Consider the following 22,669-nt stretch of genomic DNA (forward strand, 5'->3'; position numbering starts at 1 on the left):
TTCAGTCATAGTCCTATCCTTTATTAGAACCTCCAACTTAACTCTACTTGTGAAAACAGCTAAGGAATGTTGTATATGTTCATTTTTGCCCTTGTTTGTAAACATAAGGAAGAAAGTCAGATTAGATAAAGAGAAGAGTGGTTGGTGGCTACCAGTCCACCAAAGGAATAGAAATATAGAGCAGAAGAGAAAATAATAAGTATACTCAGGACCAGGATCACTGACTCACAAATTCATGCACTGATAGAAAACAATTATTTCCTGTTGAAGACAAATTACAAATTGCATTATGTTTTTATAGTTAGGGAACTTAGGAAGATTGATCTCATTCCTGTTGTCACAATAGCATTTTTGAGTGTTTTAAGGCACAGAAAACTTATTACTTTCAATTGCATCAGATAGGGTATTAGGCAGAGGTGATGTCTTTGTATTCCTTCCTGGACAGCCTTGAGCATAACAAATTTTCATTCATATTTATATTCATAACCATAATTCAGCACCCCAAAAACTTTTCAGTATGAGAGAAAACAGGAGGAGGAACTTCTGGAGTGAAATCACATATACAAAGGATGCAAGTAGATTTATAGACCTTCCATGTATATATATATATTTTTAGGAGATACTCAGCACTGTGCTTGATACATGGGAAAAGTTGACTTTTAGATATGGTATCTGACTTCCAGCTTACAATGTTATGTGAGAGCTGTAACACTGGTTAGGAAATTTTGAAATAATGATGCACTGCAACATGTAAATGAGTCCTAAAATAAAATGAAGAGGCAGTAAAAGCTACAAATGTTTCTGCAGACTTATGTGATCAGGAAAGCCTAGTGAGATTGGGCAGCCCAAGAATCATGGGTAGGATTAAGATAAGAATTTCTTTTCTCCACTTGAGGCTGAGCTTTGTCGAAAGTTTAAGTCCAGTTTGGTTTCACTCTGCCATCCACGCCTGTTTGTAGATGGCCTCCACATACTTGTCAGCCTGTGCTCAAACAAAGGGAGTATCGTTTTCCTCAGCCAAACATTGTTTGGATGAAAAGTTAAAATCAGTTGTAGGAAAGAAAAGAAATATAAAGTAATAATGACTCATTTTCCTACCCAGCTTTCATACATAGCAATTTCCCCAGTAAACATGTCCCTTTTTGCTAATAGATCCCAAAGTTTAGAACTGCGCTAATTAGAAAACTCTGTTTTTTATTGGGTTTCATTTGTTTTGCCAATTGTAGAGCTAGGTTTAAGACAGAGTGTCAGAGAACTAACACCTCACCTTCTTCTACCATTGACATAGAGCAGATCCCTATGCAAATTGACCCCTTCAGACTCTGTTATGGCCACTGGTTTCCTGCCCTCCTTCTCCATATGAGAACGTGCTAGGTCTGCTCCGCCCTCTCAGCATCCCTTCCTGAAGTGTATTTCCCATCCTCTTTGTTTCACAGCTGACATTACACCTGTTCTCATAGAGGCATCTCTGATTGATTGTCCTACTCAAGGGCAGTGAGCAGTTTTAACTATAACCCAAAGTCTCTCATTTAGTACTGAGCCAGGAACTGATGGGCTAAAATGAAATTTCTTCCAATATTACATTCTGGATTTCTAAGAGGGCTAGAAAATGCTCTAAGAAGTATAAAAGTAAAGTTGGGTGCTTGCATTTTTTTTTTTTTTTAAGAGAGAAGCTATGGTTGGGTGCTGGCAATTTTTTTTTTAAAGAAATTGTAAGCTTACAAAACAAACATGCATAAAATAGAGGATTCCCACATGCCACCCTTTTATTAACACCTTGCATTGGTATGGTACATTTGTTGCAACTGAAAGAACATTTTTATAATTGAACTAACTATAATTGTTAATTCACTGTGTTGTACAGTTTCATGGATTTTTTAAAATTTTGTGTGCTAGTCCCATGAATTTCCCCTTTTAGCCACATTCAAATATATATTTCAGTGCTGTTAAATACATTCACAATGTTGTGCTACAATAACCACCACCCATTACTAAAACATTTCCATCATTCAAAATGTGCACTCTGTACATTTTAAGCCTTTATGCCCTATTCCTCTCCCCACACTTTCCCCTGGCAACCTTTATTCTATATTCTGACTCTATCGGTTGACTTATTCTAATTATTTCATATCAGTGAGATAATACAATATTTATCATTTTGTGTCTGGTTTATTTCATTCAACAAGATGTCTTCAAGTTTCATCTGTGGATCAGAGCTTAATCCTTTTTTATGACTGAATAATATTCCATTGTGTGTACATGCCACATTTTGTTTATCCCTTCATCAGTTGATGCACATTTGGATTTCTTCCATCATTTGGCAATTGTGAATAATGCTACAATGAATATTAGTACGCAAATATCTGTTAGATATTCTTTTAGAAATATACTTAAAAGAGAGTTTGCTGGATCACAAGGTAATTCTGTACTTAACTTTCTGCAAAACCACCAAACTGTCTTCCACAATGGCTGCAGCATTTTACTTTTCCACCCGCAATGAATAAGTGTTCCTATTTCTCCACGCCCTCTCCCACACTTATTTTCCATTTTTTATCATTTGTTTGTTTGTTTGAATAGCAGCCATTCTAGTGTGTGTGAAATAGTATTTCCATTGTAGTTTTGATTTTCATTTCCCTAATGACTAATGATGTTGAGCATCCCTTCAGGTGCTTTCTAGTCATTTGTATATCTTCACTGAAGAGATGTCTATTGAAGATTTGCCCCCATTTTTTATTTGGATTTTTTGTCTTTTTGTTGTTGAATTCTGACTGTTAAACCTTTATCAGATATATGGTTTCCAAATATTTTCTCCCATTTGTAGACTGTCATTTTACTTTCATGATAAAGTCCTCTGATGAACAAAAGTTTATCATTTTGATGAGGTCCTGGGTCTCTATTTTTCTTTTGTTGTTTGTGCTTTAGGTGTAAAGTCTAAGAAACCATTGCCTAATACAAGGTCCTGGAGATGCTTCTCTACATTTTCTCTAAGAGTTTGATAGTTCTGGTTCTTATACTTAGGTCCTTCATCCATTTTCAGTTTATTTTTGTGGTATGAGGTAGGGGTCCTTCTTCATTCTTTTGCAAATAGAGATCCAGTTTTCACCACACCATTTGTTGAAGAGACAACTCTTTCCCAAATGAGTGGTCTTTGCCCCTTTATCAAAAATCAATTGACCATATTTGGTACAACTAAAGTGAAACTGAGAGCTAATATATTGTATTTCTACAAAAGAATATGCTTTGTTTCAGGAAAAATGTCCTTTCTTGGAAGTTTAGCTGCTAATGTGATTATAGTCGTCCTTTTTTAGTTCTTAAAGTTTGTTGTTTTTTTGTAAAGCAAGATGCAACTTAAAATTCCCATTGTATCAGGGTGTATGCAAAACATTGATACAGTGCATCACAAAATGAAAGTTTATATTTAATGAGGAGATGCTTTACACCGCATTTTTGTTGTTTTTTGGAAAAGTTACATTTAGATCTATTCTAAAGCTGTTCATTTTTTTAACCCCCCCTCCCCCCACCCCGCAGCTTGCTTGCTGTCTGCTCTCTGTGTCCATTCACGGTGCACTCTTCTGTGTTTTTACTTGTCTTCCTTTTTGTTGTGTCACTTTGCTGGGTTGGCTCTCTGCGGAGCTTGTGGGCCAGAGGCTCTCCACAGCATGCAGGTGAATCTGCCTTCACAAGGAGGCCCCAGTACATGAACCCAGGGCCTCCCATATGGTAGGCAGGAGCCCAACTGATTGCACCACAGCTGCTTTCCTAAAACTGTTTATTTTTTAAAAATAAAATGTTACAGCCTTCACATGAAAAAAATCAATTGGACATAAATGTGAGGGTTAATTTCTGAGCTCTCAATTCTATTATTTTGGTCTAGATGTTTGTCCTTGTGCCAATACCATGCTCTTTTGATAAGTGGCTTTGTAATAAATTTTAAGATTGATAAGTGTGAGTTCTCCAACTTTGTTCTACTTTTTGGAGATGACTTTGGCTATTCAGGACCACTTACCCTTCCAAATATGTATTTTTTTACTATTCCCCCCACCCCTGAGATGACTCTCTTGTCTGTCTGCTCATTGTCTGCTCGTTGTCTCTGCTCGCTCTCTCTGTTCATTTTCTTTAGGAAACACCAGAAACCGAAACTGGGACCTCCCATGTCAAGGTGGGGACCCCACTGCTTGAGCCATGTCTGCTTTTTTTTTAAGATTTATTTATTTATTTCTCTCCCTTTCCTCCCGCACCCCGCCCCAATTGTCTGCTCTGTGTCCATTTGCTGTGTGTTCTTCTGCATCCCCTTACATTGTCAGGCGACGCTGGGAAACTGCGTCTCTTTTTGTTGTGTTATCTTGCTGCGTCAGCTCTCCATGTGTGTGGCACCACTCCTGGGCAGGCTGTGCTTTTTTCACACTGAGCAGCTCTCCTTGCTGGGCGCACTTCTTGCATGTAGGGCACCCCTATGCGGGGGTGCCCCTGTGTGGCATGGTACTCCTTGCACATGGCAGCACTGCGTGTTGGCCAGCTCACCACATGGGTCAGGAGGCCCTGGGTATTGAACCCTGGACCCTCCATATGGTAGGCTGATGCTCTATCAGTTGAGCCATGTTTGCTTCCCCACATCTGCTTCTCGATCCTCATCTGCTCCTTGCTCATTGTGCCAGCTCGTTGCATCAGTTCATCTTCTTTAGGAGACACCAGGAACTGAACCCAGGACCTCCCATGTGGAAGGCAGGTGTCCAACTGCTTGAGCCACATCCACTCCCCATTCCATATAAAACTAATGATTTCTGCAAAGAAGGTTGTTGGAATTTCTATTGAGATTGCATTTATCTGTAAATAGCTTTGGGTAGAATTGACATCAGAAACATCTTTTAAAAAATTGGCAAATGTATGTAAAAAGATTACAACCATTGTAGGAATGTGTCACAAGTAATAGTTTCTACTTCCAAAAGTACTTGAAAAGACCATGATTGGTATATAATTCATTTGCTCATTCCCTCATTCATTTATTCAACAAATCTTCAACACCTACTTTATGTCAAACATTGTAGATGATACTGAAGAGAGTTATGAGCTACATAAATAGAATCTGCCTACATAAAGTTTATAGATTATGGAGGAGAAAGGTAATATAATCATAATAATATTAAGTATTTATAAAACATAAATACTATGAAGAAGATTTTATTATTTTTCATATCTTTGAATACCCAAAAGAAAGCATCTGAAAATCATTTTATACAAGTTCTTGAGGATATGATGTCACTGTCAACCACCATGATCCCCAAATGCGTGCAATACTCAGAGAATACTCTGAGGCATTTAATAAACAAATTGGCCTATTTTCTGTTTTATTCCTTCCTTAGCAGGCAAACTCATTTAATTCTACCTTTCCAAGCCCTCCCAAATCCTAAAATCCCTGGTTGCCCTAACAGCAGTGTGACCAAGTCAAATACCAGAGTGGGTCCTAGCCAGAGACTCACAATTGTGGGCCATCCCACAGTTCCCTTTTATAGCCTTCCTTTCCTCCAGCCAATGAACTGCAGCCAAGGCAAGAGGGCGGGACCCCTGGCTGCCAGTCTTCCTGTCAGCCCATGTGGGGCAAAAGTTTCTACAACTAGTTGGGGAGCATCCAGAGGCTCATAAAATCATCCTTTTCCCTACTGAGAATAAAAAGGCATGGCTTTTCTTAGTGCTTTATCTGAGTGAACTTTTTTGCATAGGACAATGTCTCTTTTTTTCTTTTTCTTTATTAGAGTAGTTGCAGGTTTACAGAAAAATCATGCAGAAAGTACAGAGTTGACTCTATACCACCCCCGTGACTACCACCCCACACATAGTTTTCCCTTTCATTAATATTTTGCATTAGTGTGGTACCTTCGTTATGACTGATGAAACAATATTATTACAATTGCACTATTAACCCTAGCCCATAGTTTACATTAGTGTTTTTTGTGTTGTACAGTTCGTTGTTTTATTTTTTAATTTTTGATTTTTTTAGGAGGTAACTAAACCTCATATATACGAAGCATATATGTATATATGAATGTGTTTAAAAGCAGAAATGTTAGGTTGTATATACGGTAACAATAAAAAAATTTTTTTAATCCATGGAACTGCACAATATAAGCAATGAGCCTTAAGTTAAACCATGGACTATAGTTAATAGCACAATTATAAAAATGTGCTGTCATCAATTGTAACAAATGTTCCACATGATTGCAAGTTGTTAGTAATGGGGTAGCATATGGGAATCCTGTATTTTATACATGGTTGTGCTGTAAACCTATAACTTCTCTAATAAAGAAAAAAAAGAGCCAAACCAAAGCTTTCAGTTATTATTGAGAACTGGATTCTGATGTTTGAGGATTTAGGGTTTATAGAGCTACAGAGCTAATGATAAAACGGGGACCAACAGGCCAGAATTAATATAACCAAAGAAAAGAAACTCATCTCTGAAAGCAGTAGATAATCTATCCATAGGAGATATCAAGTTAGCCTCTCCATTTTATTCTAAGTATTGATTTTCTATTTCAAAATGGAAAATTGAGAAGATAGCAAGAAGACATTAATAAGAATACCACTAAAGGCAAATTCATGTACCATCACAACACTACTGGGGAGATTCCTTGGTACTGTGAACGGCTGCTTTAGAGCTGGGCAGACCTAACTTCAAATCTGACTTCAAATACCAGTTCTGCTATTCCCTTGCTGTTTATCCTTCAGCAAGTCATTTCACCTTTCTTGCCTCATTTTTCTCAACTGTAAATGTGAGAGATAATATAAAGTAGTTTTAAGATTAGATTTAATATAAAATATGCCCTGCATGTTATTAGGAATGTAATGAATGCTGCTGGTCGTGGTAGTTTCTTGCTATTGTTGTTAAAGATTTTGATTATGGAGAAGGGAAAATGGTGAATATGATCAGTGTAGAAGGAATCAAGCAAAATTATGTGGCCAGAGATTTGGACACCTCATGATTGGTTCTTGTTCATTTACAGTCTTTTCAAATACAGACATAAGAGCCTCTGCATTTAAGGTTATTATACATCATTTTCATTGAAATCATTAAGAACAATATTCTTTTTAAGCTCTCCTTTTCTATCCTTTAACACAGGGGTTCTTAACAAGGAGTCTGTGAGCTTGAACTGAAATTCAAAATACGTTATTCTTGTGGGGATGTGCTGGTGCAGGGGTCATATATTTATTAGATAATACACAGTGTAGGGTAGACTTAGTAAGGGGTCCATGATTTTCACCTGACTGGCAAAGGTGTCCATGGAAACAACAGGTTAAGAACCCCTGCTATAACATGTTTACTAACCCTCCTCTTATCACCAAATCTTCTTATCATTCATTTCTTCCCCTTAGGACATGCAGTACTTTTATTGCTAACTTCCAGGAAGGTGAGAAGAGACCTGCCTCATCTTTTTTTAAAAATTTATATCTATTTGTATTTTTTTAATTTAAAAAAATGTTTAATTTTTATATATGAGTATATCACTCATACATAAACATATGTAAATAATAAGTGTATAGTAGTAGTTGTGAACTTACAAAACAAACATATATAATATCATACAGGACTCACATAACTCACCCTCCCACCAATATCTTGCATTGTTGTTAAACATTTTTAACTAATGGTGAAAGAGCATTGTCAAAATATTATAACCAAAGTATTTTCCCCCAACCCACCCTATTATTATTATTATCTTTATATCATTTATATATGAATATACATGAACAATAAATATATAGTAAAAGTTGTGGACTTATACAGCAAACATGCATAACATTATACAGGGGTCCCATACATCAACCCACCACCAACTCCTTGCATTGTCATGAGACATTTGTTACAGATTACGAAAGGATATTGTTGAAATCTTACTACTAATTATAGTCCTTATCTTACATTTGGTGTATTTTTCCCCCAACCTACCCTATTATTATTTTTTAAATATATTTTTTATGACAGAAGTTGTAAACTTATAAAACCATCATGCACATGTGCAGAATTCCCAAACAACATCCATCTATCAACACACCATGCTGTGGTGGAACATTTGTTACAGATAAAATAATATCATCTGATTGTTCCCACGTCCATAGTATACATTTGGCACACATTCTCCATACTGCCCCATTATCAACATAGTATATCTCTGGCATAGATGCAAGCATATTACGTTATTACTGCTAACCACAGTCCATAGGTCACTCCAGTTGTATTTTTCCCAAGCTTCTCCACATTCCCACCTCCATACAGTAGTGATGTACATTTGCTCTAGCTCACAAAGGACACTCTTGCATCTGTACCATCACCTGAAATTCTGTACTATTCTGTTTACTGTACTATTCAGTTCCTAGATTATTCTCTAACATTCTGTCTATTGGCATTTAGGGAAGCAGACATGGCTCAACTGATGTCTGCCTACCATATGGAGGGTCCAGGATTCGATACCCAGGGCCTCCTGACCCATGTGGTGAGCTGGCCCATGTGCAGTGCTACTGCACACAAGAAATGCCGTGCCACACAGGGGCGTCCCCACATAGGAGTGACCCACGTGCAAGGAGTGCACCCTGCAAGGAGAGCCACCCTGTGTGAAAAAATACACAGCCTGCTCAGGAGTGGTGCCGCACATACAGAGAGCTGATGCAGCAAGATGACGCAACAAAAAGAGACTCAGTTTCCCAGTGCCACCTGACAATGCAAGTGGGCTCAGAAGAATACACAGCAAATAGACACAGAACAGACAACATGGGGGAAGGGGAGAGAAATAAATCTTTAAAAAGAAATTGGCATTTATATCCCTAGACTACCATTTTCAGCCACATCCTCATGTATAAATTAGCTATTATTCACTATTTATTACCATCTACTCTAAACATTTTGATACTTTTACATTAAAGCTAATTAAAATTTCTACATACATTAAACATCAGTAGTCCATCTCTATCTTCCTCTTATCTCTTTTAAGAGTCCACCACCTACCAGTAGGGCTTGAAGATATTTTCCTACGATAAAATGCTTTTATTTTTAGGTTTTCAATCCATTTTGAGTTAATTTTTGGATAAAGTGTGAGATAGAGGTCCTCTTTCCTTCTTTTGGCTATGGATATCCAATTATCTCAGCACCATTTGTTGAATGGATTGTTCTGCCCAAGCTGTGTAGGTTTGACAGGCTAGTCAGAAATCACTTGAACATACATGTGAGGGTCTGTTTCTGACCATTGATTTGGTTGCCTTGGTCTATTTGTCTGTCTTTATGCCAGCACCATGCTGTTTTTACCACTATAACTACATAATATAATTTAAAGTCTGTAGATAAGAGCTTGCTTTTCCTTTTTTAAGATGTTTTTGGCTATTCGGGACCCCTTACCCTTTCAAATAAATTTGATAATCTTGTTTTCCTTTTTTTTTTTAAAAGTCTTGTAGAATTTTTATCAGGGTTGCATTGAATCTGTATATCAATTTGGGTAGAATTGATGTTTTAATGATATTTAATCTTCCAATCCATGAGCATAGAATGATCTTCCAGTTATTTAGGACTTTTAAATTTCTTTTAACATTGAGTGGCAGTTTTCTGAATATAAGTGCTTTACATCTTGGTTAAGTTTATTCCTATTAGAGTTTTATCTGTCATATTTTATTTTCCCTACTCTTTTGATACTTTTGGTCACTTTTATTGATATAATCTTCATTTCTAGACTCTCTTCCAGGCCTCTCTCCTGTCTTTTCTTTTCAGGCTCTAGCACACCCTTTAGCATTTCCTGAAAATCTAGTCCCTTGGTTAGAAATTCTCTCAGTTTCTGTTTATCTGTGAATATTCTAATCTCACCCTCATTTTTTTAAGATTTATTTTTTATTTATTTCTCTCCCCTTCCCCGCACCTCCTCAGTTGTCTGCTCTCTGTGTCCATTCGCTGTGTGTTCTTCTATGTCTGCTTGGATTCTTGTCAGCAGCACCCGGAATCTGTATCTCTTTTTGTTGCATCATCTTGCTTTGTCAGCTCTCTGTGTGTGTGGCACCATTCCTGGGCAGGCTGTGCTTTTTTCTCACTGGACGGCTCTCCTTATGAGGTGTACTCCTTGCACATGGGGCTCCCCTATGCAGGTGACACCCCTGTGTGGCACAGCACTCCTTGCATGCATCAGCATTTCACGTGGGCCATCTCATCACATGGGTCAGGAGGCCCTAGGTTTGAACCATGGACCTCCCATGTGGTAGGCACACACTCTATTCACTGAGCCACATCCATGTCCCTCGCCCTCATTTTTGAAAGACAGTCTTGCCAGATATAAGATTCTTGGCTGGAATTTTTTGTCTTGTAGTATCTTAAATATATCATACTGCTGTCTTCTTGCCTCCATGGTTTCTGGTGAGAAATCAGCACTTAATCCTATTGGGTATCCCTTATATGTTATGCATTGCTTTTCTCTTGCTGTTCTCAGAATTCTCTTTGTCTTTGGCATTTGACATTCTGTTTAGTATGTGTCTCAGAATTGGTCTATTTGGATTTTTTAGGATAGTATGTTGTGCTTCTTGGATAGGGATATCTATGTCCATCAATAGTGTTGGAAAAATTTCCTACTATTATTTCTTCAAATATTCCTTCTGCCTCTTTTCCCTTCTGTTCTCCTTCTGGGACACTCATGACATGTATGTTTGCATGTCTTTTGCTCTCATTTAGTTCCCTGAGACCTTCTTCAATTTTTTCCATTCTTTTCTTCATCTATTCTTTTGTATGTTCACTTTCAGAGGCCATTTCTTCAAGCTCACCAATCCTTTCTTCTGCCTCCTCAAATCTGCTATTATATGATTCCAGTGTTTTTTGTTTTTTGTTTTTAATTTCATTTACTATGTCTTTCATTCCCATAAGATCTGGTATTTTTCTGTGTATGCTTTCAAATTCTTCTTTGTGCTCATCCAATGTCTTCTTAATATCCTTAATCTCTTTAGCCATCTCATTGAATTTATTAAGGAGCTTTTTTTGAACATCTATGATTCATTGTCTCAACTCCTTTATGTCATCTGGAGGCTTATCTTGTTCCTTTAACTGGGCCATAGCTTCCTGTTTCTTGGTGTGGATTTTATTTTTCTTTTGGTATCTGGCTTCTGGCTTACTAGAGTATTTATAGTGGGTGTAGTTTTCTCTTAAGTTTAGGGCTTCCTGCCCTTTCTCCCTTGCCGGTTGTGTAGTATGAGCCAAGGATGTAGTTGGTGCTATAAGCTGTGGAGGCTCAAGCTGCCCTCATTGCCCCAGGAACCAATGAAACTTCTCCCAACTCTCCTTTGCCAGGGGTAGGATTGAGTCACAGCTGGTTGGAATAATCCAAGTCACGCAAGCCTAGGCTGTAGTTGTCCAGAGAGACTGATGAAGCTTCATGCCTCTTTCTGCCCTGACTGGGGCAGGATGGAGCTGCAGGTGTGGGCAGCAATCTTTGCAGTGTGGGTCCAAGATGACCTCAGTTGCCCCAGTAGACTTCTGATTATTCAGTTTGTGCCAGCAAAGGTACCTGCAGTTACCTAGATAGGCTGGTGCAGGGCTTGCCAGCCTCCTCCCTGCCAGAGGTGGGGCTGAAGCTTAAGCTAGGGCTGCAAGCCAATCTGGGTGAAAGAAACCAGTCCCTATGGCCACTGTGATTTTGGGTCAGCTGGGCTTCCCCTCCAGCTGGGAGCAGAGTCAAAATGGCAGCCACTGGCCTCCTTCTGCCTGGGCAGATTCACATCCTAGCCAGCCAAGTCTACCAATCAGCAGCCAAAATCAGTAGTCAACTGTCTCCTCCTCCCCTGTTTTTTGGGAAATGAAGCTTCTGATTCCAGCCACAGAACAGCTCCTGGGGCAGCTTGTGCTGTCAAGGTAGGATAATCACTGGCCTCCATGGCTTGGCTGATAATTTCCTGGAGAGGCTGGTACAGGTCCCCCCAGGTTTCTCCCTGCTGGAGGTGGAGTTGGAGTTTAGGCTAGACCCGCAATATGATCTGGATGGAAAGAAGCTGGTCCCAATGAGCACTGTGATTTTCCATCCTCCATGCTTCCCCTCATGCCAGGCACAGAGTTAAGATGGTGGCTACTGGCCTCTTTCTGCCTTGGACAGGCTCAAACTTTAGCTGTTCTCGGGATTATACTTCAGCCCGCTGAATTTACTCATCAGTACCTGAAATTGGTGCCCAGCTGTCTCTTCCTCCCCTGGTTTGGGGAAGTGGAGCTTTCAATTCCAGCCACAGAACAGCTCCCAAGGATGGGCACTGGCCTCCATGGTGTGGAGTGCTCTACTTAGGAATCTTCTCAGCAAATGGGCAGTCTCCTCCTTCCTTTCCTTCAAGGACATTGCAGGAAGCTCTTCTGACCTCCTGGAGCCCCCAAACAGGTGCTTCAGCTAGCTCCAAATAGCTCTGGGTGTCTACTAACTGCCCTGTAGCAGGAGCTGACTCTAGGAGCTCCTTACTCTGCTGCCATCTTGCTGGCTCTCTCTGCCTCATCTTTTTGCCTTATTAACTAGACCAAAAGACAAGCCCAGATAATGTACTGATACTCTACAACAGCATTTCTCTAAGTAGAATGATGTTATATCCTCCTGGCTTTGGTCAAAAGAAGCTGTAGTTTTTCTCCCCACGTAAAAGAACTTTGTTTAATTGCTAGCAACTCAGAAGGGACCCTACAGAACAGTTCATCTCTCTGGGTCTGAACAAACTGTCCGTCCTTTCATTTTTCTCTTGTAAGCTGTGTTCAAATGAGAGCCCTGTTTCTAATAGCTTCCAGCATGATAACCAAATATCCCAAGAGAGGTATAGGTTTTGTGAGCAAAACGAGCTTTACCAAAAGTGTGATTAATACTTCATCCCTAAGCAAGCGATTAGGTATCCTGTATCTGACACCTAGGACTGAGAAATATTAATCTGTAGGAAAGGAAAGCCTTTTGTGGAGGGCGTTGTATTGTTTCAGCTGTTTTTGTTCTAAAGTGGGGAATTTGCATCACTGTTTATTCTTGGTAGAAAAGACCTGGATGTTCCATGAGTCAGAATCCTAGTGTAATGTGGCTTTCTGTAGCTTCTCTCTTTCTTCTTTCTCCTTTCCAGCTCTCTAAGGCTTTCCAAGGATCATTCCCATATTTCTATCCATACTCCAAAAACTAATCAAGATTTTAGCACCCTTAAATTTTTTGGAACAGTTTGCATCAGTGTTCTTGTTTCCTCCTGCATTCTAGGTGTTTAATTTACTTGTGAATAAACTCAGTAGTAGAAGAGTAGGGCTATCTTTAAAAAAAACACACAAAAAACAAAAAACCTAAAAGCCATATCCATCATCTTACTGCTAAGGAGCAGCTGGAACCATAGTAATGCTTGAAAATACTTAACAAAGGCTTTAGGCCTCATGATCAGGCTGGACTCTGATACCTCTCTAATTGTTATAATATTATCAGAGAAACGGGTGATGTTCTCAGTTGCCCTTTGGACCTCGTTTAGTATAATAGTCCCGGGCTTGCCCAATAGTCTAAGCATTGTACGACTTGTCATTGTCTTTATGAAATTAAGGTATTGTTCATTTTAGGTACTTTTTCCTTCTCTTTCAGTTTGGACATGTCTTCTCAGCCTTACATATTTAAGAACTATTAAATAATTATTGTCTCACAGCTCCCCTTTTAAAAAAAAAAAAGAGTTGTGATTTCCGTAAGAACCCATTTTATTTGAAAATAATTGCTTTTATAATACACGTTGGTGTTTTTTCAAAGTTTGTTTCTTGAACCATTTACATTTGAACTGCCTGGATCTCTGGGCTTGAGCCCAAGAAATTGCACTTTAGCAAGATTCTAGCTGGTAAGTTTGCATGTTAAAATATATGAATCAGTAAATTTCCAGGAATACCCATGTATGCCTCTAGTTGGGAAGAGCTACTTAATTCTTTAGCTCACTTTTTTTCTTAGCCAAAGACAGTATCTTGCATCTTCTGCAGCATATGGCATTTATAATTTTCTTAGAACAAGCTCTATTTCTACAAAAATAACATTTTCTTAGAACAACCTACATTTGAAAATCCACATAATTTCATCTGTAATGGCTGAGATGTTGGAAATAAAGGAGAAAGGGGGATTAAGTGGCTTTTTGACAAGAAACTACAAGAAACACAAACTAAGACATTGCTGTCCCTCACCCTATGGCAACAGAATTGAGACGGGATGATGGTAGTGATAGTATATACAGGGACCACACTGGTTAAATGGTAAGAAATGTGAAGGTACTATTGTCACTTCGCTCCTTTTGCAGTCCTTCACCAGCCTAAGACAATCAGTACTACCAGGCATCCTTGTCCAAAGATTCAAGGGACTCACAGATCACCCTTACAGTCACACTAGTTCCTCTTCTTTCCTGTTGTCTCCTGCAGATCCGTAACTTGGGACCCACTGACAGTACAGTCCAGTTCATCTTCTATCAGCCTATCATTCATCGTTGGAGAGAGACAGATTTCTTTCCTTGCTCAGCAACCTGTGGAGGAGGTAATGGTGTTCACTTAGCCCAGAAAATGCTGATTTTTGTGAGGAAATACTTGGCTATTATAAGAGTACAGAAACTTTAGCATGAAAGAAATTTAGAACTGGGGAGGGGGGCGGAGGGGGCGGAGAGAGGAGGGGATCAGATCCTTTCTTCTCAAAAGGACCAGATCCTGAAGACCTCATGCAGAGCTCATGTAATACCTCAGCCAAGGTGCCTGTGAACATTTTCTATCCTCAAGTCTCATTATAGGAAATGGTTTTTTCATCTTTTCTTGCTCAGTGGAAGATCAGGACAGGAAATATCATAACTTGACACAACTTGATTCAGAAGCAGTTCCATTCACTTGAGAATAAGCTACTCGGTTGAAAGGAATTCATTTCTTCAGAAATCAAGTGAAGATTATCTGTAAGGCTTACTGTACCATGGTGTGTCTGAAAAGAATCAAGGATTAATTTAAATTAAAGGAATTTAGTTGATTACCAGAAAAAAAAGCACTGTACTGTAAACTTAGGTTTGCTTATTTTTAAGCTCTACCCATTATCCATGCAGTAAAAGGGGCACCATTTGCTTTATTCATTAAAATGTATCTCTCCAGAAAAGTCACAAAATGAATTGCTATCTCTGCTCCATTATCTCTGCACTATGGACAGTACTTTGTGTTACTGGAATACCCCCACCCTCTTTTCTGCTTTTCGTAATTTTGATGGTTATATAATAATTACTTGGAAATATTTCACAGTAATTTATTTAGCCACTTCCCTATAGTGGATCATTTGGTTCATTTAAACTTTTTCTCCTATTATAATGTAATGAATAACATAATACCAAGTATTTTTCTCCTTTCATTTTATTTGCTTGGGATAAATATTCAGGAGGGAGGTTACTAAATCAAGGAGTCACAGAATTTCTGTGGCTACTGGCATATATTACCACAATTCTTTTCAGAAAGTTAACTAACAGTATATGAATATTTTAGTTACATTGTCAACTGAGGCAGCATTTGTGGATTATCATTTTTTTAAAGTTTTACTAACATAATGGACATAAAATTATATATATATACCTTTAAAAACCAGAATAACAAATAAATTCTAGTTCTGGCTTCCTGGCAGCCAGTTAACTGACTGCTTTTAAACAACTAATCCACATAGATGTAACTAGATTATTTTAAAAGGAGATAAGCATAGTACCTCAACAGGGAAATAAATGACTATCCATCAATTTTTGTAAAACAATAAGAACACATATGATGTAAATCATCTTTAGCTGTGTTATTTATGTCTGCATAATGTAAGCAAACCACTGAAATTGTGGTTCTATAGAACAATTTGAATTTTAGCTTAAAAGCAGTCACTCAGAAATACCATCAAGTGCTTCTACTCTGCTGTTAAATAACTATGCAGCATTTTAAACATTTCCATAAAATACTGTTTCCAGTTGCTCTGTCTGTCCTGAAAAGTAAATTACTTTGTTTAAAGATAAACTGCTAATTACATGATGTTCCATGGGAATACTTTATTTTGATAACACCTATTAATGACTTGCACAGGAAACAGTTTCAAAGAAAGAAATCTTAGGAACTAAATTTTTTATTTTTTTTCTCTTTGAATGAAAACCATGCTTTGTGAGAAATAGCAATTCAATTATATGCCCACTATCCCAGTTCTGCATAGAGTTGCTGGTAGAGTATAATTTCAGTAACCTTGACAAAGCCTTGCTAGAAAATAAGGTAAGAAATGTTAGATCCATATACACTCAATCTCACGACACCTCACTTACCTCACATTTAATTGAAGAAGTAGAACTGACAGTGCTTTTCAAAGGTTTGTTTTCTTGTTTTTTTTTTTAATTTTTATTTTTTAGCTATATATCACTTTTTTCAAGAGAGATCTTATACTAGGAAGCTCAAATAAAAGAAAACTCTTATTGGAGAGGTGAAGAATATGGAAACCAACTTTACTTCCACAAAATGGACCACAGTTTGGAAATTACTGAAGAAATTTTCCCTAAGCCCCCTCTTATTTTTCTAGTTGTAGAATCTATCAGTTGAACATTTTGCTAATTGTAAAAAAAATGCTACTCAAAGTACCTTGTGAAACTTTAGAAAACATGATTACCTGGCCATTTTTGTCATTTACTTCATTTTAGTTCTACGCTGATAACACATACTACTCACTAAGCTTCAAAGTAACATTTTTTAGGTTAGCAAATTATGATTTTGAAAAATCATAAATCTCAGATTTATAATGTGTTTATTGTTTACACCTGCATTTTATTGTATGATAAATTCTTGGAGTAGAAATTATTGTATGGAAAAATATGAAAAGTTTGTCATAAAATTATCTGCTTTAGAGTAAAATGTAATATAAAATAAAGATGTATTTAGTTATCAAAAATATCATTTTGCTATTTGTTTTCCATATAAGACAAATAATTAAACTGAACATGTATTATTACCCATTACTTTCTTTACTTTCCATGCTTTTCATCTTTACAATTCAATTTGAAAGGTCTTTTTTTAGATCTTTAATGCACAGTTAATTTTTGTGGGTAGGCTGAGAACACAGCCGCAAGCCAGGAAATCTAGCTTAAAGGCCTCCTGTTTTCCTAAAATGTTTTGCAAGTCTTTAACCTCTCTGAGTCTTACATTCTAATACATTTTTAACAGTAAGATAACAGTCCTCAAACACCTGTCTGGGAGAATATATTTGGGGACTTATTAGGATTAGAATAATATAAATGCTCTCATTTTTAAAAATCTCTGTATATTTCTCTTTTCACCCCAAGAATCTAAATCCTTACCACCACCCATCAGAAATCCACAGACAATGAAAGAGGCAGGTAGGAAAGGTAAAACACATTGTGAATAGAATTAAATGTTACACAGCAACATGTTGGTTTTTTAGAAGCAGAAATGGGGGTCTGGAAACTAAGAAATATGGGCCAGACACTTCATTTAAACAGAAATAATACAGGATTTGGGGTAAGCAAAAAGTACAATAGTAGAGGGTATAATAGTAGGGTATTTTTTTTTAGCTCTATAGGGAAACTTGGGATTCATAATGACTTCTGTTAAGGTTTTAATCTTCCATTTACTCAGCTTAATCCATTCAGGTTGAATTTAGGCAAAAATAATCTTCTCAGACAGCTGGCAGGACGGGATCCTGAGCTATATCTCATTGACTCCCCTTGACTAATAAGAGTAATATTGGGATATATTTTTCTATTTATTTATTAATTTCTCCCTGATGCCGCAGGCATTTTAACATCTTTGCATGAAATCGTTATTAAATTAATACTGATCTTTGTTGGATACAGAATTCTGTGTGAGAATTTTATATAGTTTTTTAATCCCCCCACCCCTGCTTGAGGCTTACTTGCTGTCTGCTCTCTGTGTCCATTTGCTGTGTGTTCTTCTGTGTGCCTGTATTTTATTTTTATTTCCCCCCACCTTGCAGTTTGCTTGTTGTCTGCTCTCTGTGTCTGTTCCCTGAGCGCTCTTCTGTGTTTTTACTTGTCTCCCTTTTTGTTGCGTCTCCTTGCTGAGTCGGCTCTCCATGGCACTTGCAGGCCAGCGGCGCTCCGCAGCATGTGGGCGAGCCTGCCTTCACCAGGAGGCCCCGGGACACGAACCCAGGGCCTCCCATATGGTAGACGGGAGCCCAACTGATAGAGCCACAGCCCCTTCCCTGTGTTAGACTTGTAGATGATACAAAAGAAATAATTTTTGAAAAACCAAAAAACAGTTCTTACCAGAGTCTTATAGCCCAGCTATGCACTTATATAATTCAAGCCCTGTGGTAAAATTATTTTGAAAATTTGCATGTGTGCTTAAGGTAAAAAACACAGTGTTTGAGACCTGCACAAATAAATCAGCCTTCCAATTTTCTGTCCAATTATCTACCTAGAAATGTATGGGTCTTGGGAAAGCATTTCCATTAACTTGCGACGAAATTGACATGAGCCTTTAAACTTGCTTGAATGTGTTGATATTGCAGGTTACCAGCTGACATCCGCCGAGTGTTACGATCTGCGGAGCAACCGTGTGGTTGCTGATCAATACTGTCATTACTACCCAGAGAATGTCAAACCCAAACCCAAGCTTCAGGAGTGCAACTTGGATCCTTGTCCAGCCAGGTCAGTCAGATTTACTAGGTCATTTATCATACACATAAATCAAGTTCTAAATAAGCTTTTTGAGTAAAAATTAAAACTTTAAATTAAAAATAAAATAAAATTCAAACTAAATAAGTATTGCTGTCCGGTGTCCATTCCTAATGGTGTAATTGCTGCTCTGAAGTACCTCATCAGTGTCTGTGTATTTTCCATTTGTAAAGCAGCATGTGAAGCACTCTTCAGAGTCATTTTCTCTTCTTATTTCTTTTCATTCTGGTTACTTGATTCTCTCCATCAAGTCTAAGCCAATGAACTACTCCATGCTCTTTAACAAATGTGGTGGCACAACAGTGTTCTCAGGATTCTTTTTGTGTTAACTCGGTTACCTGAAGTGACTTGATCAGAATAGAGCATTACTCATGGTCACAGCTAGCCCTTTCTAGCCTGTAAGTGTCCCCCATAGATTAATTAGAATAAGAACCAGTCTTAGAACTCTTCAGCTGCTTTCAACAGGCTGCAATCTTTGTTAAAGAGAATGTAGGACTTATTTCCAACAGCTCCATTTTTAGAAAGGTCTTTTAAATTAGAGCTTTAGGAAAATATTTCACATATCATTGTTTGCTGATGAATGAAATACCCCAGATGATGAGTTGGTCAGGAAGTGTAGGTCTAGAATCTTCTCATGGGTGTGACATTTGCCTTTGTCCTTGCAGCACTTCCTGGTGATGTTCTTTAGTAACTTAGCTTACTCATCTTCAACTTAAGAGAGAATATAAGAAAACTCTTGTCCTACAAGTTAATCATGAAGGCCAAAAGATAAAGTATCCATTTCCAAAGTCCTTGGATTACAGAGGAACACCTCAATGTTATTTTTTAAAGCTAAAGGTTATTAATTATGTATAGATACATAAAAACAAAACTTCTAATAGTTAAAATAACTCATGAGCAACAAGGTCTTTGGACTGTAAGCAATGCAATTTTGGTTTTAATTTTCTTCTGAACTATTAAAAAATTAATGTCTATTTACTCTACCCTTTAGTCACAAATTTTAAGTTCTATCTGTAATGTTAAATTGCTATTATTAATTAATTCATAGACCCCCATATTACCTAATTCATAAAAGTGAACTTACAATAACAGGTTTTCATTACAGACACAGAAAGAATAGATATTTTATATTTTATAGCTGTAAAACATAAATAAAGTTTAATTTTTCTTCATATTTCACCAGAAAAAATCTGTATTAAAAATTGGATAAGGTATAAAAACTGAATGAGATGTTAAAATTTGACTTTGACTGCTTTGTTTTGGAAATATGAAGGGCTTGAAATATTTGCTGCCAGATAATTAGAGCCCATGTAATTTAACCCTATTTTAAAAGTATTCTATTTATTTTACATCTTAAACATGTAACAGGAAGACCAGTGGAGTAAAAGCATGGTTATCCTGGTTCAGGCAGGTCAGCTCAGCCGTAGAGAGACTTTGAAGGTCTTATGCACTTTTCCTTGAAAATGTGTGTGTGTTTCTAGGAGAAATGAGGGATTCATTTCCTAGAGCTAGGAAGAAACTTCAATAAATATATGGCCTCACAGGACAGTTTTGAAATAAAAGCATTTTGTTAACAATTTTAAGAAAATGTTTATATCAGAAAATTTTTACTCACTTTTCTGACCTCTGATTTTTACCCACTCTTCTCTGTTGGAGTAACATATTTGATTTATTTCTTATTATACAAAAGCCCATTCTACATTGAAAGAAATTTGCCTGTGTAATTTATGCTTTTTCTGTGTCTCATTTTTTAAATCTAATATAGCTCAGCACATATATAAATGTTAGGACAGGTGGCTCATTTAAGAAAAAAGGGAAGTGGGAAAGGGCAAAAGAGAAAATAAGTTAAAGGCAAATGTCAGGAAGATGCTTTTTTTATTGAAGAAGTAATTAGACAAAACTTAAAAATTAAGACCATTAGTAGAAGAGGTTTAGGGGGGGAAATGCTTTAGAAAATGTAGAAATGTTACTTTAAGGTTTAGGTACTTCAGGATTTCTGTAAATTCATTGAATCTGTTTGCATACCAGGGAGCAAAGCAACCTTTCTGAAGTTCAAGGGAGAATTAGAAATGATGCTCTGAGAAAAGTGGATAGAAGAGACTCAATGAAACTGTTCTATTCCCCCATAAAACCTGACAAAATCAAACCCATATCTGGAACTGACTTCTAACTAGTAGATTCTTAACTAATAGATTTAACTTCCTAATAGTAAAATCAAGAATGACACAGTGACATTAAACCAAGGTCTTTGTGTTCAGAATTAGATATTCCAAAAAAGGAAAACATAGAGGTTCTTAGTATGATAAAATTATATATATATATATATATATATTTTTTTTTTTAAGATTTATTTATATGTTTTTTCTCTCCTTCCCCCACCCCACCCCGGTTGTCTGTTCTCTGTGTCTATTTGCTGCATCATCTTCTTTGTCCGCTTCTGTTGTTGTCAGTGGCAGGGGAATCTGTGTTTCTTTTTGTTGCATCATCTTGTGTCAGCTCTCCGTGTGTGCGGCACCATTCCTGGGCAGGCTGCACTTTCTTTCGCTCTGGGCAGCTCTCTTTATGGGGCGCACTCCTTGCGCATGGGGCTCCCCTACGTGGGGGACACCCCTGCATGGCACAGCACTCCTTGCACGCAGCAGCACTGTGCATGCGCCAGCTCCACACGGGTCAAGGAGGCCCGGAGTTTGAACCGCAGACCTCCCATGTGGTAGACAGACGCCCTAACCACTGAGCCAAGTCCACTGCCAAAATTATATATTTTTTAATTTAAAATGAAAGCTATTAATTTAGTCATTGAGATATTTTGTTCACTCTTCCTGTGTCAGCCTAGGATTTTAGGCCTATTATATATTATTTAAAATCAAAATCCCATTCCAGATAGCCAAGTAAATTCATTCTCAAAACAGGGAAGCACTATGAACATCAAAAAGAGCACCAAATAAAGTCTATAACTTTAGGCTTAATTTACCTGGGCCTCAGTTTTCTCAGCCACCAAATAAGAGTGTGAAGGTTGTTCATTGCATTAAATTAGTGGTTTCAAACTGTGCTCACAGAGTTGCTTCATTGAGTTTCATTTTAAATATATTTTAAGTATTTTTAAATCATTATTTGTTAAATTCTTTGTGTAGCCCTCATGATTAACCTCTTTGAGTATGCCTATTTAATTGAAAAATAAGTATCCTGACATTGCAAAGTGAGCTGTAAAAACTGTTATCATTTGAAACTATTTATCCTTGGTAAGAATTGTCTCAGTGCTGCATTAATACTACATATCGAAAACCAGAACAAACCAGAAATAAACTGTATGTTATAGCCATTAAACATAATCCCTGATATCCAGTTTTTCTGGTTACCAAAATAGCTTCACTGCTGTCATTAATTTGCTTTAAAATAAGTAAATGTTATACATTGATAAAAGATTTTAAATGAAAAAATTGCTAATCCCCAATACACAGAGTTAACTACTTTTAATCATGCTGATATGTCTCTTTTCATCTTGTCTCATAACATAGATGAAATTGTACTATATACACAAATAGAATTCAATGACTTAGCATTCTTGCTTTCCATGCCTCTAAAGCAAACCTGAGTTTTCTTGACATGTAGAAACTTGTCATTTTCTAAGGCAGGAATTTGAGTTAGTTGCATTATAAAGACCAACAATTGAGTTTAGCTGGCTGCCCAGCAATTTCATCCCAAGAGGATTTTGTCACTCTATGCTGGTGGCATTTTTGCAGTAGTTTTTATGAAAGGATAAAATTCTTTATTTCTTAACCAAAAGTGATCTCAAAAAAGTTCAAAGTGCTTATGATGGAAGTGAAGAGAAGGTGAATTATAAAACTTGAATGACTTTTAACTAAAATTAGAAATTTTCTTGTTGGTGACAGAGGTACAATATCACTCAACCCATCATATGCTCCATTCTGAGTATACTATACATTCTGGTGGTAAAGCATTCCCAAGTCCAGAGACATACTCCTCCTTTATGCCAGGGTCTACTGCATGTTTA

The 22,669-nt window shown here is 37.3% G+C and overlaps 1 protein-coding gene across 4 annotated transcripts in view; it reads left to right on the forward strand.

Annotated features, from left to right (window-relative positions):
* ADAMTSL1 (ADAMTS like 1) overlaps positions 1-22,669 on the forward strand; it is a 1,125,968-nt gene that overhangs the window by 865,669 nt on the left and 237,630 nt on the right. For all 4 annotated transcript variants that reach the window (XM_058301906.1, XM_058301907.2, XM_071216754.1 and 1 more), the window contains 2 exons: positions 14,384-14,495; positions 18,492-18,630. In XM_058301906.1, coding sequence (XP_058157889.1) covers positions 14,384-14,495; positions 18,492-18,630 — 251 coding nt within the window. The remainder of the gene's footprint in view (positions 1-14,383; positions 14,496-18,491; positions 18,631-22,669) is intronic.

This window comes from Dasypus novemcinctus, chromosome 8 (genome assembly GCF_030445035.2).
Source record: "Dasypus novemcinctus isolate mDasNov1 chromosome 8, mDasNov1.1.hap2, whole genome shotgun sequence".
Taxonomy (NCBI): Eukaryota; Metazoa; Chordata; class Mammalia; order Cingulata; family Dasypodidae; genus Dasypus; species Dasypus novemcinctus.